At 44.7% G+C, this 17454-nt stretch overlaps 1 protein-coding gene across 2 annotated transcripts in view; it reads left to right on the forward strand.

The window, feature by feature from the left end:
* The window catches only part of Kdm3 (Lysine demethylase 3), a 174020-nt gene that overhangs the window by 135149 nt on the left and 21417 nt on the right, over positions 1 to 17454 (forward strand). For both annotated transcript variants that reach the window (XM_087344787.1, XM_087344788.1), the window contains one exon: positions 13182 to 14469. In XM_087344787.1, coding sequence (XP_087200913.1) covers positions 13182 to 14469 — 1288 coding nt within the window. The remainder of the gene's footprint in view (positions 1 to 13181; positions 14470 to 17454) is intronic.

Below are 17454 nucleotides of genomic sequence, written 5' to 3' on the forward strand. Positions count from 1 at the left end.
TGTGTCGCGTTCTTTCGTTATTGTAATAAAAAAATGACGTGACCTTCGTCTGTTGCATCGAGTTCAGTTTTTGTCTACACGTGTCGTAACACAGAAAACGCGTGTTGTTTGTCTACTCCCGGGATTTCTAGCCGCAGAGTTGATGCTGGAATGCTGGAGCATATTTATGATTTAATTTTTCCCCGGGCGTTTTTTGGAGATCCGGCAAACAAAAACAGTTTATTAACCAGATTCGTAACTTACAAAAAAAAAATTGTGCGACTAATCGCGAAATTTTTTTTAAAAAAACTTTTTTTTTTTGTAGACTACATCGCGTATGTCGGCCTGAAAGTGGGCGTAACCTAAATCATATTCTGTACTGATGCTATTAAATTATTTTTAACAACTCTTACCAATCAAAGACAATTTCAGAGTGATTTTTGCCCGGGTGTAGGCACTTCGGATTTGAAATAGAATTAAATTTACGATTATATTATCGTATTGTTTTGCTGTGTCTTAATGTAGCACCCATTTGCAGTTTATAATAAATAAATAAATAAATAAAAAATAAATATCAGAGACCGAGAACAAGTTAAAAGTCAGAGATACATTTGCGTTATTGCGCAGTTTTAATAAATTGTCTCTGTGACATTTATTTATCCCCCGGGAACGCACGCATTTTGGCAAAAACCAAAATTTGGAAACGTGGTCTGACGCTGGGGGTCCGGGACCGCCGATAACTTTTTTTTTCAAAGATGGCGTGCGCACCTGGTTCGTTCTGGAAGACTTTGCAGCAATTAAAATCGTGTGCTCAGTCAGAAAGAGATGTTAATTACAGCTGCAGCTGTCGGGGTTATCTGGACGACGAGGAGGAAGTTGTTGGCGCGTCCAATTACGTTTTTCTTGTTTATTCGAATGCGGTTTGCGTTATCTCGTAAGTTCTGACTCGTCTCAGAAACCCGATTGTGACCCTGTAAGGCCGAAGGAGAAAACATGTTTGTAGGCTAATTATTTATTCGTCTGCCATCGGGCGAAATGATTGGGATGTGCGCTTATGGCCGCGGTCCACCGAAAGTTGGACTGTGAAGAGATCTTGTGCCGAGATGTGCTGGACACTCTGTGACGATGTGTCTCAGAAGTAAAATGAAAGGGAATTAGAGTGATGTAAGTTTCCACTTTTTATAAAATATATAATTATTTTAATCGGAATAAGAATTTTAATGAAAATGTTTTTATTAACTTCTCCCCTTTGAGAATCGTAGGATTTCTCAAAGCATGCAAACATTTCATTGTGTTTTTGACGTAAATACGTCTATAAGGAAGGGTCATTCGGCAGAAAAGTGTGAAAAGTGTACCTAGGGGACGTTACATTACATTACTCGGCATTGTTGTTACCTACGAAACGTCGTCTGTTTACTCGGCATTGTTGTTACCTATGGAACGTCGTGTTTACTCGGCATTGTTACCTAGGGAACGTCGTGTTTACTCGGCATTGTTGTTACCTATGGAACGTCGTGTTTACTCGGCATTGTTGTTACCTAGGGAACGTCGCGTTTACTCGGCATTGTTACCTAGGGAACGTCGTGTTTACTCGGCATTGTTGTTACCTAGGGAACGTCGTGTTTACTCGGCATTGTTACCTAGGGAACGTCGTGTTTACTCGGCATTGTTGTTACCTAGGGAACGTCGTGTTTACTCGGCATTGTTGTTACCTATAAAACATTACATTACTTTACATTACATTCATCTACCACAGACCCATCTTAAGCGTAACTAATTCAAGTTAAATAAGCAAAGTCTTAATCAAACTTATCTCAATTGTAAAGCATGTATAAAGGAAATATTTAGAATAAAGCCAATATATAAACTTCCTTTCCGTATAGACGTATTTACGTCAAATTCTCCGGAACCGTGGTTCCACTGACAACTTTTTTCCCAGTATCTGACGAATGCGGGATGTCTGATCGATAATTGATCGATTGTTTTGATATTCACGAGTAATTCCGCGTATGTCTGTCCAACCCACAGAGACGAAGGACTGCGTGGTTGTTCGTGACGTCCACGACTGTTTAATCGGCTTACTTAACTAGCAAGCGATGTGTCAGTTCCTTGTTACTGCGAGTGTAATCGATAAATGCGTGGATCTGTACGTAATGTTTCGCCTTCTGCTCGGATCGGTTTTGCAGGAACCTGTTAGAGCCACGTTATGTGAAATAAACTCGTGGTTCCTGTGTTAGATTCTATGAAATGAGATTGCGTCATCGGTGTATTTTTAGACCCTAGAATAATCAATCAACACGCAAGTGACTGATAAATGTGGGTCCGCGTGTCTAAGTTATTTCCACGCGGAACTTTGTTCAGATGTTATCACACCGAAGAGGTTGCGTACTGGGCAGATATCAGCCGACTGATATGATAACAAATTTCCCGAGGCCTGCCTTAGTCAGTGACTGTGCCATTACAAGGTCATCGAATGCAAGCGCAGTCTGTAGGCAAGTTCCGGAAGTATTTTGTCGAGAGATTAGAATTTTAGACGCGGAGAGAGAGACTTGGTCGTAGATGGGGATTGGATACATCTGGCTAACGACCTGCGACCAGTTGTGGGCTCTTGTGATGACTTCTTGGTTCCATAGAAGAGCGGAAAGGAATTATTGACTGGGTGTTAACGTCGCCATCCTACACGATTACGTCGCTGGAACTTTTCCAGATGTCACTTAGGCTTCTAATATTGGTCCAGCGGATGCCACTGCTTATCACTTATCACTTCTAAGTGCAGTGCTAATGCCGGCCGGGGGTTGGGGGATCACACTTGGTCGTTAGAATTCGTTTTTGAGCTCGTGTTGGATAAATGTTTTCGTGTGCGTACGACGTGAGGAGATGGAAATTTTCCGAGTGACCATTTGAAGTCTGTGTTGTTGTTAACGTGGCGTCCAAGTGTTCAATAGCCGATAATCTTGTGGGGATGAGACGCCATCGTTTCGGATTAATATTTTGCCTCCGTCTTCAGCATAGATATGTTTGCCGTCATGATAATCTCATCTAATACTCGTCTTTAATGGAATCATTGCCCCGTTCACAGGTTCTGCCTCGGGCCCCTGTCTTGAGCCAGATTAGTCCATTTGTCCGGTTCAATATTAACGACGGGAGTGGGTAATTGAACGTTGAAGAACCTCTTGAAGACCGAGGATTCGAACTGATTCTTCCTGGGTGCTGTTAGGTTAGTCTTCGTGGAAATAAACTGGCGTGCCGGAGTTATCGAAATTCTATTTCCGTGGCTGATAACAGCTGATTAGGTTAGCAATAACGCGTAGTCAACTTTTGTCCATTCAGACGCCGTGAAACAGACGATGTTATTGTTCCGTTTGTCGTCGTCTTTGTGAGCTTGGCTGCGGGCCAGAGATCTCGTGACCCCGTTCGTGTCTGTCCTTCCTTCATTTCGTAAGAATAACTCGTGGAATGAACGTGTATTGTAATCGTAATATTTCTGATGCAGCTTAAATCTGAGAACATTCTTCCATCTTTGCTCTCATTGTTTACTTGCAACACTGTTGCTTTAAAGAAAGTTGCAGTGGAACCACGGTTCCGGAGAATTTGACGTAAATACGTCTCTGTATTTAAATTATATTTACGTCTCTGTAATGAAAAGTTATCTTCAGTGTCATCCATCTTGTTACGAAAGCGGATTGTTGACGGCAGTAATGTAACACAACAATGTCGAGTAAACATGACGTTTCCTAGGTAACATAACAATGCACGCAAACTGACCATTGTTGTCGATCCATATTTACACATTGTTGATACGGATCTAACACTTTTTTGCGGAATGAGCCTTCCATATAGACGTATTTACGTCAAAATTGAACGGACTTTTCAATAATGTCTCTTTGTTTATCCCAGTCTCTCCTCATCTGTGTTGGGCGTCCATTGTTGTGTGGTGGCCTACTTTTTTTTACGTTTCCTCACGTCTCGTGTTGTACCAGATGCCATTAATATCCGTAGACGTCACGTGACATCACTGTCACACGTAAAAGTAAAGTTAAAAGTAATCTAATCAAGTTTTGATAGTGATATTTCTTTTCCACGAAGTTGAGCGATTTGAAAGGACATTAACGGTATAAGTAGATTAAAACCAGTGTGCAAATTTCTGCCTGTAGCGACATAATGGATTCAGCGGTCAGTCTGTAGACCCCATGACTGTAGAGCGAAAGTTCCTCGCTGGATATGCACGAAGGAACATGAGCTTTGACTACTGTAAAATGTCTGTTGTCTGTTGTTTTTTTTGCAGGCTATGGAATCTCCCTTTGCTACGCGGCAGATAAAAATTGAAAAGCTTATTCGTTGCTAAGCGACACAATTTGTTGAATGATGTTTTTTTTTTTTGAGCTCAACTGTTCGTCCGGTCTTTATGATTGATTCCATTGTTCGTCCTGTCAAATGAAAAATATCGGCGAGGTTTGTAACGGGAAAGTGTGTCCATTGTCGTACCACGAGCATAGCATTAGGGCGTTGAGTGCAAGAAGAGTGTAACTCCAACAGTCCGATGCACGTTTCGATCTACGAATGCTCTGTAAGCATTTGCGTTGCCATTCGTTGTAAATTTGTTTTCGCTAAGTTTAAAATGTTCCTTCTCTGCATTGTTTAACCTTCTGGCACCTTCCCAATGGCAGAGAAGCTCAGAGCACACGGGCTAATACCAACAGAAAGCTTTGCGGGCGTCTCATTGTTCCAAGTTTCTTTTTTACAGACATCACAGTCGGCAGTCACGCAACGGTGGGTGTCTTGTCCCTGGCTGTTCACTGCATAGTTTGCGTTGTACGCGGCAGGTAGGAACCCGAAGGTCAATGAAAATAGTTTCGCGTTATGTAGATTAGTTTTATTATTCCGGTGAGTACGACACACGAGCACCTACCAGACAAATACATCGACAAACAAGAAAGTAAAGTTTTAACATCACTCTCACCCGTTGTCAACTTTCCCATAGTTGAAGCCTCTGTCATGTAATAATGCGCTCGAAGTGTCGTTTCGACCGTGAAAGTTATTCTCACCTCCATTGTCTCTCCCAGGATGCCGATTCAGAGTGACGTATTACAAAAACATTATTCGCAAATGAGACACATTACGTGTTAAATATATGAGCTAACAATATTCTGAGTTTTGATGGGAATGTTGAGTTTTGATAAATTTCATTTAGAAAAACCATGTCTGACTATATAAAGAGACAATTTGAAGAAGGTTGTTTCTCCTGATTGTGTGCCGGAAGACGCTTGCCCCAAGCAAGCACCTGGCAGTGGTTCTACAGTTGTCATGTGTTTGCCAGTACAACTGCTCTCTCTCTCTCTCTCTCTCTCCTCCCGTCCCTTGGGCAAGAGGAAAAGGGTACTCCTCCCATGAATTATGGTGTATCGTTTTATTGTACGAGCTAAACTCTTTCTTATTAATGGCTCGATCACGTAATGAGTTTGCGTAACTTAAGTCGTTCTTCCGTTGAGCCTTTGTTTAAATGTTTACGATGTGTAAATTTACATTTTGTTAAAACATGAATTCGGGAGCAGAGCGAAATTGTTTGCCATTGAGGTTTATGGTAATTTTAGGGTCTTTAAAATGAGGTGTTGCTGCTGATCTGTACCTGGACGAGTAAGGGACCAGATTTCCCGTGTGTGCGTTCTCAGAGGACATTACTCGTTGACCTATTTTCGTGAACTTTGCTTCGTACTGTGATGGTGAACTTCTGAGGTGGGCCATAATTAGCGCAATGTGGGTCTCAAGTACGGAGTAATAAGAGTGCGGATAGTTCCACAGGTAAAGTCTTGTAAACTCGCTGAAAAGAATTTCGAAGTTTAGTTACGTGGTTTTGTAGGGAATTATTTCATGGATTAAAAGTCGATTTTCCGACTAATATGACGGGAGTTTTGTCACCACGACTGATCGAATGCAAGAGATCACGAGTAGCCGAGGATTCTAGCACAGCCTCGCTTTGGTCCTTTCAGGACTCGGGATTTGCTTCAATGCTCTTAGAATTGTTTGAAGTTCCCGTCTCTTCGTGGATACATTCTGGCCACGTGCTAACCTACAATCCATGTTTGCGTGGGGCTCTGGGAGCCGCACCAGTTGGAGAACTGGTTGTGCAGACATGTAATTATCTCGTGGGCTCCAGCGTGAGACCAGTTTTTTTTCCACCGTTCTTTGCCCGTAAAGGTGGATCCTTGTCTCTCTTCAATGAGTTCCCTTACCAGACGACTTACTGTCTGTGTCAAATTATTTCAGGTTATTGAGCTCATCAATTTTAGTTTAATTATTTATACTCTTTAATCTCGTGTAATGTGACATCAGGAAGCTTTTGTTTGCACAGGATGTAGTCAGCGCCGCGTATATAGACTAGTTACGAAATTCATACGAGGACAACGAAAAGTCATTGGACACAGACTTTATTTTTAAGGTCAGTCAAGGTCTGGAAATATATCGGATAGAAATTTCAACGAGGGAACAGGTTGATTGCACGTGGGTATTTGACGGCTGTGCCGCCAGTATTGAGAAAAGCGGCAACCTACAGGCCTGTTTACCAAGAGGAAGAAGATATGTGTGACCTCAGCCACGAGAAAAATATTTCCTTTATGATGGTGGGGAGATTCAGAGGCAAGGCACCACCACGTTGGATATTGTTTTAGGGAAGGGTTTTAGTGGTGACTAAGATAAAAAGTGCCCTGTCGAGAAACGAACCCCGGTCTTTATGTAAGTGGCGTGGTCCTTGTGCTGAGTCTGTTGTCAGAAACGCTTGCTGTACACACAGAACCATTTCGAAATGTTTTCGTGGTTGGCAATAGTCGTGCTTCAAGGACTTTTCCTCACGCCCTAACCATTAATCCTCACGACTTTTCATTGTTCCCTTTTACAACCTGAACCACATGACGATGGAACGCGCGAAAGGATATGGCGAGTGTCGACCGCTGATTTATACGCTTCGACTGTCCGTCCGTCACCAACTTGCCACGAACTTTTGTGTTCTATCGCCTAACCCTAACCCGCACGAATGGTATTTTATCTTGCCGCCTTTTTTATAGGCGTGGAGAATGTTAAAATTCTTTAGTTTTTTTTTCGTTCTAGCCCCCCTGAAAATAGGACTGGGTATATTAAGTTGCTTTAATTTGAGGCCAGACTCTTTTTCTCTTGAAATAACGCAGGCAGATCGAGACAAACTGAGTTCGTTTGGTTGGTATAGGAGTGTATAGTGTAATAGGAATATAATTAAAAATTCAGTCCGTACCGCGAAGAAAACACTACACTTCACCATTACAAAGATCAACTGGTTAACGCCGTTTAAGGAAATAATCGCTGTTTACAATTAGAACCATACATGACACATAAACATTCTCTGTGGGCAAAATCACGTGGTACATATAGTTACCGGCGGGCTTTTGAATGTTAATTGGCACAGGAGCAAACTATACGTTTTTATATTGAGGGCCTCGTGACTTTCGACAACCACGGAAGAATCAGCGTTCGATTCCCGGCGGTGCCCGAATTTATAACTTGTGTTGGGCAAGGCCGTGGTCTAGGCATCACGGAGTTTTCCTCCGTGGCATCCCAACAATTACTCCATTCACACACAGAAGAAGGCAATGGCAAACCACTTCTGGATCATCTGCCAAGAACGTATATGAACAGGTCCCAGTCCGAGAAAAGGATGGAAGGATCCTGTTCATATGGACCTGTCGTCACACAGAACACTGAATAAATAAATCATTGTTTTGACCTCGTAGTTCAGTGAACTGTAATAAACGTGCAAAAATGGTACATTTTCGTGACTCAGGGCGGGCATGAACTATGGACCCTTGAACCCTAAGCATGTCGTGACTTCGAGGAGGCGTTGTTCTCGTATTCTGTGTCAGTCTGGTTCTACAGTCGGCGATATGAGAGGATTTGCTTCCTAGTTATTTCCTGTATCCCAGGAGTGTTCTACTTTCGGCTTGGATTGATTTTTATGTTCGTTGATCGGGTTTTGAGGTGTTTTTGGTCATCCCTAAATCCCCTAAAGGCCATTGGTAACTAGGACTGTGTGTGTACCATCTGCAGTTTTACACAGAACCTCTGTTATCTCCTTAACCAGCATTATAACCTCTTGATCTTCGTGATGTAGAAGTGTTGTGTTTTCTTTTCGGTACGGACTGACGTAATGGATAACATGTGCTGCTCCTTCAACCCCACTGATCGCCTCGGCATTATCTCGAGAGATTCTGTGAACCGCAGATTCCAACCTACTTTGAGTAGTAATCCGGCGTAAAATTATAACACGTAATGAGTTTATTTTCGTAGTTGGGAGTTCCTTGCAAGTGCCAGATCGTGTTGCTCCGCGTGGAATGGTGTTCGGTTGAAACGTGTTTGTCGCTGTGTGTATGTGTGGGATTGTTCCGGGCTTATTCAATGCCTGGCTTCTTGCCCGCAGTGGATGTATTTGGGTGCGACTTGGCATAGAACGCTGATTTGGCACTGCAGTGCTAATGGTAGTTGGTTACAGTATTAATTACTGAGAAAGCCCGACGAAGATGGGGGAAAGATTATGTACGGATGCTGACGTCAAGGAATTTTCATGATGTTACATTGTACTCTGTTACGTAAGGGGTCTTCTACCCGTGTTAAGTTCCAGGCTAGGTAATGTCATTTTCTCGCCGTTGTAAATGTAGACGTGGTAGTCTACAAAGAATATTATTTTTTTTTAAGTCGCGGAATATTTAACATCCGAAACGTAACGTATACAGAGTCATTGGACATTTATAAGTCAGTGATTCTTCGTCTTCTGTGAATTTTTAACGCCTCTGAGACTTCCTTTGTCGTGTGTAAACCACGAATGGACGCTAGAACTTGTCCTGACAGCCCCATTTTAAGAAACATTTGAGATCCGTATATTAATGGGAAAATGACATTTGCCCAAATCGTAACTGGAAGCGAGGACGTGGAGTGGATTGAACTGGCTTAGTGTAAGGTTTAGTACGTGTATTTTTGTCATCAGTTGAAATTCTGGTGTGGTTTCTTGGGTACGGATGGGTCTGGCAATAGGAACTGGACCATTTACGATCAGATAATGACAAAACTGCTCGAGATACATCTGTATCGTGCAATGAGTCACGTTTTGACGGTGACGGTACAGTCTTTCGCGGGTAATTGTTTGTTTTGTGTGGTTTTGTTATTACGGTGATGAAAACCGAGGCTTTATAACGCGAGGACAGTTCTTGAGCCTGGTAGTAAAATTTTACTGTTGACTTCGTCGTCAGGGCGATGTCTCATGGTTGTCGAAGGGTGTGTGAGTCGCCATCTTTTTGTGTGTTCCAGCTATTCGAGTGCAGTAGATTTGCCTTCCAGTGTGCGAGCTGCCTTTGCCCTTCGTATGCCCTTCAAAGAACGGTCATCCCCAGCGGTACGTCTCCTCTCCTTTTCCCTCTGTTCGGACCGGTCGCTGCTGGCTGTTGGCCCTGGAGAGTGGAATGAGTAGCAGTTTAATTCTCTCCTCTGTTGCTGTCCTCCTCCTCCTCCTCCTCTGTCCTCACTTCCGCCGCAGTTCTCAGACTTTATCTCTCCTTGCCTTGCAAGCGGACAGTCACACTTCCTGGCAGCGGGAGGGGCACTCCGCAGTGGGGGGGGGGGATCCGAAGAACAACAAAACGAAACACCGTCCCCCCTTTCTATGAATTCTCTCAGAGTTACCAACATGCCAACTCCGGCTCTACTTATAGAACTTTTGTTCTTTTTAAACCCTGAGTGGTTGCGTGGTATCATGCGTGATCGTCTATTAAAACGCTCCCAAAGGTTCCTTTACCGTAATTACCATAAATTTACATTCCATGTAATTAGGCCGAGTTAAACACGACGGCCAACAGAATTAAGTAGCAGACCGACATGGAGTCGTCTCCAGTGAAATATTTAATCGGCGACTTCCATTCTTTTGTAGTGGAATATATCGATTGCCTGGGAGAAAGGAGGAGGCTCACTTCGTGTTATCCCCCCCCCCCCCACTGCTGACTCATCACTGTCGCAGGTGACTGAGTAGGAAAAGCGGAAACCGATGGAATACCGGAGTGGGCTTGCTCTCGCCTGTGGAATCAATTGGAAGTGGGCGTAGGGAAGATTTGCGTCTGTGTGTAAAGTTTACGACTCATGATACTTCGTCCAACATTATTTGTGACTTTCAGCACAATTTTATCAAGCATTATTTTTTTTTACCATTTTATAATTCCTGTCCGTACCGCAAAGAAAACACCTCACCATTACGAAAATCAGCTGGTTAACCCTTTGAAGCCGAAGCTCGTCTTCATAATATTTACGAATCCAGACCGTACCGCGAAGAAAACACTACACCTCACCATTACGAAAATCAGCTGGTTAACCCTTTGAAGCCGAAGCTCGTCTTCATAATATTTACGAATCCAGACCGTACCGCGAAGAAAACACTACACCTCACCATTACGAAAATCAGCTGGTTAACGCTGTTTGAGGAAATGATCGCTGATTTCAGTGAGCACCGTACGAAACACATTAAGGGCTCTGTGGGCAAAATCCGATGGTATTTATAGTTACCACCAGACGTTGAATGATTTGTCGTGTAGCTGTCCATTGCAGTCTTTGCGGAACCGTGGACGTGCCTCTAAACTCTTGTCCTCGACTGTATGTGGCGTTGGTGACACCCACACCCGGGGGTGGCGTTGTCTGAAAGGAAACACTGTTATTAAGGACCGACGTTTCAGTCCTTATTTTAGGAGTCCCAAGGAAGATATATTTTCTTTTCTGCAGGCCGTGTAGTCTGTCGCGTAATTCAATAGCGGAAGCCCACGGAGTTACGTAACATTCGACCTCACATATTCATATCGTTTTGAACATCAATACGTCGTGCGAACTTGTGAGGTGGAAACAATGCATTCACGAAGACATTGACAGCAGATTAAATTCTGGGAACTTTTCTGTTCTTCATTTTTTTTAAGGAAAATTTCGTCATATGCCGTGGGAATCATTACGAGATCCACGTGTACAGTCTGTGGGCAAAATTTATAGCTAATTAAATGTTGAAGCAGGTGGGTCATTCGCAACACGATTTGATTTCCGTAAAGTGTGGGAAAGTTTTTGAGCAGTCGAGCGATCATTAGCTCTGCAAGGAGTCCGATAACACATACGAAACACATGCACAATATGGCTGTAATGCGCAATTAATATGCTTTAAATGGCAGGATTACTTCCACGATGAATGCTGAACGTCTCGCATAATTAAACCTTGATTGGTATCTGTGAAATCAATGACCTGATAAGGCTACAAGAGATTGTATAATTTATTATTATCACGTCTGATCTCGTGGGGGCATCGTTCAGGTTTTCCCGGAGATGACTGGTTTTGAATTCTCGGAATCATTTGCAGGCCAACGCATGTGTCGGTCGGAAGGTAAGTTCTGTCTGCGGATAAATTATCGGCATTTTTTTATAAGAAGTACGTAGCAGTTACAAGAGTAAGGTTGTTTAAGGCTCGTGGTTGCATCACATGTAAGCGTGCATCCTGTTAAGACACTAAGAATTGGAATTGTGTTCAGGAAGAAAACACAGAAGTTAGTGAAAGTGGAACAGTCATGTGTCTCTTTTCTTATGTAGACGCGCGCTGAGTCATGTTTCAGTCGCTGAGTAATAGAAACGGCTTATTCCTTCTGATTACACTGTTTAACTGCAAATGGCAGAGAAGATTTCGTTTGTTTCAAGTCGTAAAATGCCATCAGAACACGCAATTGGCCAGCGGGAAGACTGGGTTTGTCCCCCAGGTTCTGTATAGTTCCCCTGGGAGATACCACCATTCAGACAATGGAATTCGTAATCGTTCCATTGTTTTTTGTTCGGCGTCGGATAATGTTAATCAGTTCGCAGAGTCGTTGAAGGGGGCGTATACTACGACGGCATAAAGGAGAACTTTTTTTTTTTCGAACACGGAAGTTCGTAAATTGCTTGCCCCGAATGACTGTACAGATAAAGGATTCGATGTCCTCCAACGCGTAGGTTTATCGAACGCGATCAATTATTTGTGATCTGTCGACGTCAGTGCTCGTCCGTTTTGTGGAGCCATAAACAATTCCACCGCAAACTGTGAACATTTTAGAAATGTTTCATGAACTGATGACTTATGCCCGTTTTATCCGCTCAATTTCTGTTGTTAAGAACCCCATCTCTTGACACTAAAATTCCGCGCCGTTCGACCCCGAAACCTGTCATTGCGGGGGGGGGGGGGGGGGGTCAAGACGGTCTCAGCAAGAAGCTACGTCGCTCTCATTGTGCCGTAAGCTCATCCATTCGTCCACAGTAGCAGAGTGTGTTTGTTATTAACCCCAGCGCGTATTATATCGTGGTGTTCTGTATTTAAACAAATGTTTTCGAATCAGATCTTGCAGCGAAAAATTTGAATGAGTCGGCGCTGGAATCCGTGGGTGGAAAATACGTGCGTGCCTTCATGTTAGCGTTTTTCGTCTCTGGTGTGAGTTTATTTAAAAAAGCTAGTTCGCCTACATTTGTTGAAACATAAAAGTGAATCCATTTGCCTAATTTCAGGTAGGTAATTTGTTTTTGTGTGGGAATAATGTGTTTCAGTTGGCAGCATTGTGATGCAGTTTTCAATTGTTGATTCGACGTGCCATAAATTATCTGATATTTAAACACGACCAACTTTAGAAGGGCCACGAAGATTCGATGTGTTTTGAAATTCGACTCTGACGTGTTCATTGTTACGTTCATTAAACAGTAATGGCAACGGAATGACAATAAAAGCACTAGGTCAGATATCTCAAGGTTGATATCCACACCACAATTGATGTTGTGATGTTTGTTCGAGGTGTTTGTAAATGGCATCAAAGTTCAGTGACGAGGGGAACAGCTGCGTCAACCTCGAGGCCTGTTATGCGCAAGCGCGGAATAATGCCTACGGACCGTGTCGAGATCGTGAACTTGTGGCAATAATGAATCTGATAATACTTCCGTCTGGGTTTAGGTTTTCCTGTGCTGTAAAGGTTGAAATTTGGGTTTTAAAAATACGGAATTAAAACAGAATTTGACGAAGATTTTGGGGAGAATTTTTAAGAGGAAGAATTCAAGGGATGGCTCAGGCTACTTCTGCTGTTAATTCCCATGTTTTTTTTGTGACGATGATGTATCTGCTTTCTGCCTGACGAGGAAATCCCCTTCTGTTACAGGAGCACCTGCAGCAACACACAACAAGACACGGGCTGAAAGAAAACGGAGAGTCGCCGAGCCTCGCGGGAACAGCAGTGTTTGTGATCTGACCAACAAGGAGGACCTCGAGAATAAGGGCAACAAAAAGAGAAACTGCACCCGCGGATCCAAGAAGAAGGTCCTCGAGGAGACGAACAACAGCAAGCTCCGGCGACACGTCCAGATCCGCGTTGAGGACTGTCTGCATCGCACCTCGGCGCTCAGGAGCTGCAAGAAGGAGAACCCCCCCGCCCCTCTCCGTGTGGCGGAGACCCCCTCAGCCGCCGACCAGTCCCAGGAAGCAGCTGACAAGCTCGAGGAAGTGTTGCCCGCGCAGGAGGAAGTTCATAAAGGTGTGATCGTTGACTCAAGGACTCGAAGCGACGGGGAAGTGAGCTTGGAGCCCGATGATGACCAAAGCCGGGGTAGTGGTGGATGTAGTGTGGTTCTAGACGAGAGAGCCAGTGAAAATGAAGAAAAGTGCTACAGTGGTTCGGCCGTGCAAGAAGAAGTGTCTGAACCGTCGGTGATTGTGGAGGACAGGACGAGTAGTGGCGACCCGGTCGTGCGACAGCCAGCGACCATCAGTCAGGACGACGATGACGGACCCCTGTCCTCGTCCTCGCCTTTCAGCAGGATGGAGGTCGACTCCTCGGCAACTGCTTTGCTCCGTTTTCCCGACGACCGTTCCGACTCGGGGGTGAGCTCGCTGCGATCCGGGAGCGGGGATGAGAGATCGGGCTCTCGGTCGAGCGCGTTAAGTAGTTCGGACGAGCCGCCTCCGCAGCAGAACGGCAGCCAGCTGCCGCCCCCGCTGTTTCTACCTTCCTCCTCTAATTCACACGGCAGTGAGAAACTGACGACGCCGACCCAGGAACCCGTGCGCGTGTGGAGGGACCCCAGTTTGCTGCTGGTATCTGAGCCCCACGTTCGCCACATAAACAGCGTTCAGCACCAGACACTGCTCATGTCGCACCCTGCCCCCCCGGCCGCCGCCCCCCCGGCCCCCTCTTCTGGCAGTGCCCCCGTCGTATCGCAGGCACAAGCTCTGGCCTTGGCACACTACCCGCCGGTGGTACCGCCGCCCCCGCCCCTGCTCAGCCCCCACCCGTTGCACCACCACCTGCCGCCCCCCGGACTCTATTCTCAGCTGGCCCCCGACATGTTGTGGAGTAAGCGGTACGCTCCTCTGCCCGTCGGCACCCACCTGCTGGCGCCCGCCCCCGAGGACATCCTGGTGGAGCGGGAGCGGGAGAGAGTCTTCATCAGGTACGTGACTGCGTTGTTGTTTCCCTCCGGTCACACAGGCGATGGACGCCGAATTGGGGCTGCGAAGGTTCCCAGGCAATGCCCCGTTGTCTCAGTTGGAAGACGTTCGAAGCTTGGAGCGAGGTCCATTTGGTGTGATTTGGTTAAAAATGGGCGGGGTTGCAGTACTTTCTCCCAGTGGTACTCCATTCCTCGGGTGGATCGTCCGTGTACCATCGCGGATTGTGTTCCGAAAGGGATTCTAAGGGGATTAGGGAGCGTGTCGCTGCTTTATCAAAGTCATTCTGTAACCCTAGTCGACAAAGACATCGCCACTCGAGTATCGATCACACAATGCTCTTAAAACCTTCGTGCACGTGGTACAGTGGTGGTAAAAAGTATGTACGCGTTCGTGTGTACGATAACAAAAGTGGATATGGACCGGGGCCGGGGGGGAACTGGAAATGCAAGGGAAGGGATGTCTATTACCGTCCCTAGGGTCTTGTGGTTAGGGTTGCTATGGCAACAGCGCTCGGTGCAATTACTAAACCCCGACGTTCTCTGGGGGTGAAATGATTCTTTCCCCCCCCCCCCCCCCCTGCTTTGTATCTGTACAAACTTTCTGTGCTAATAGGCGTTTTTCAAATACGATTACGTCTTTTCATACAATGAAGTTTAAAGGGTAAAATTTAAACACCGCCAGGTTAGAAGTTTCCCAGTCTCGACGCGAGGCTTTATTTAAGAATTCGGTCCGAACCGCGAAGAAAACACAGCTGTTTAGGCAGAATCGTACTCCGTTAAAGTGGATGGAACATTTGTTTTAAAGAGGATCTTCAGTGATCCTGGGCCCATCTTGGAAACCAGCAAATTAAGTGTAACGAAATTCGAGAAATAATTAAAATTGTGGTTGTATTTGGGCCCCGGGCAGCTGCAATCGTTTGACTTCTGCGTTGAAGGTATGCACAGTGGTTTTTCCTGTGTGGGTCTGACGGGAGGGGTCGCGTTTGTTCCGGGGATTGATTTATATGTTCATCCGTCACCGAACCAGTTTCGGGTGACGCGAATTAAATCGGGAAGTTTTTAATGACAGGGAGAAGTTGGTTCTGCGAGCATTTTGGCTGTGGTGATGACCCGGTGATCACAGCAACTCGCCTCGAACGGAAACGTTCTTGTTTGACTTTTTTTTTTTTACATTTCTGTACCTCTGGGAGATGGGCCCCTGGCCGAGAGCCCAGCGTCCCGTTACAGAACGCCCGCATGACAGAAGACCGGCCCCGTCCTCTGACTGCCTAATCAGTAAAACCGTGAGGTTCTCACGGCGTCGCGTCCGAAGAAGGCCGTCCTCTGGGTGGTTGTGCCGTGTAGTCTGATGGAAGACCACCGACGTTTAAGAGGCTCGTGTTGCCTTCATCCTCACCGCAAGTTCGTCTGAAACGTCGGTAATCTTCTTGAAGTAGTAGTGTGTGCTCTAGGTACGATTTGTCGGCCAGGTTGTGGCGTGGCGTGGTCTGGAGGGACTGAAGGCTACCAGGATGACTGGTTTCGGGGCCGAGTTTGTGTCCCGAGATTTCGCGATGTAGTTCACCTAAGAAGCGAAAATTCAGCACCGCTAGTGGCAAAGTTTGTTTGAGCCAGTGCATTCCAAGGTTTCCGTTTTAATATTATCTTCTTATTTTATTTTCTATTCTTAAGAGAAGGTAGAATGCACGATCTTCAAAGCGTAAACACGTAGTTTCGGGTTTTCTGTATCTGCTTACCGCGTTTGTGACTGGGGGTTTGTAGTTCTTTATAAAAATGTACCATAAGATGTCGAAATTTACCTTGTGGTTACAGGGCTTACCACTTCCCTTTAAGGATATTCCATTCTTACAGAACTTTCAGGACATTTTTGGCATGTTAATTATTCGCTGTTCTGGTATTAGACTACGCTGCAATGCACGGCAGAGGCCATTTTGAAGTTGATATTCTCAATTCTGGTAGTGGCTGTGGAGTGCAACAAAATTATTACAAGATTTACTATACATTTGAGTCATTTTGTGGGTCAAACGTATGGATATTAATACGAGACTTTGAATTATTCATGAAAATGTAAACGTAGTTGCCCCTCAGTAGGGCCAATTCTGCGTCATCTGCAGTCAAACGACAAATGTATGTGGGTCGTGTTTTGATAAACAAATTAGGAATAAATACATTTTGTTGTTTCCTTCCGAAACCACGTATTATTATGGCTTCGACCGGGATGTTCTTTTGCTAAATCTTATGTGGTACCGCCTGATTCGACTTCTAATGGTTAAGTGAAGTGTTTTCTTCGCGGTACGGGCTGAATTCATAAATAATATTCAGACGAGCTTCGTGCTTCAAAGGGTTAACCAGCTGATTTTCGTAATGGTGAAGTGTAGTGTTTTCTTCGCGGTACGGGCTGAATTCTTAAATTTTATTCAGACGATCTTCGGCTTCAAAGGGTTAATCAGCTGATTTTCGTAATGGTGAGGTGTAGTGTTTTCTTCGCGGTACGGGCCGAATTCTTAAATTTTATTCAGACGATCTTCGGCTTCAAAGGGTTAATCAGCTGATTTTCGTAATGGTGAGGTGTAGTGTTTTCTTCGCGGTACGGGCTGAATTCTTAAATTTTATTCAGACGATCTTCGGCTTCAAAGGGTTAATCAGCTGATTTTCGTAATGGTGAGGTGTAGTGTTTTCTTCGCGGTACGGGCCGAATTCTTAAATTTTATTCAGACGATCTTCGGCTTCAAAGGGTTAATCAGCTGATTTTCGTAATGGTGAGGTGTAGTGTTTTCTTCGCGGTACGGGATGAATTCTTACATGTTATTTAGACGTGACCAAGTGTTTCTTTCTGTAACTGAGTTAAGTGAAATTAAGTTATGTAATGTGTATTTGGGGGAATTGATGGGAGATTATTTATATACGCTGATTGTGAAGTGGTGGTATTTCCAGGCGTGATTAGGCAGTTCGCAGAAGGCTGTGTGTATTTGGACGTACGTTGCG

This window comes from Zootermopsis nevadensis, unplaced genomic scaffold (genome assembly GCF_977971745.1).
Source record: "Zootermopsis nevadensis isolate Lab colony 2312 unplaced genomic scaffold, Znev_1.0 Znev_ptg000008l, whole genome shotgun sequence".
Classification (NCBI taxonomy): Eukaryota; Metazoa; Arthropoda; class Insecta; order Blattodea; family Termopsidae; genus Zootermopsis; species Zootermopsis nevadensis.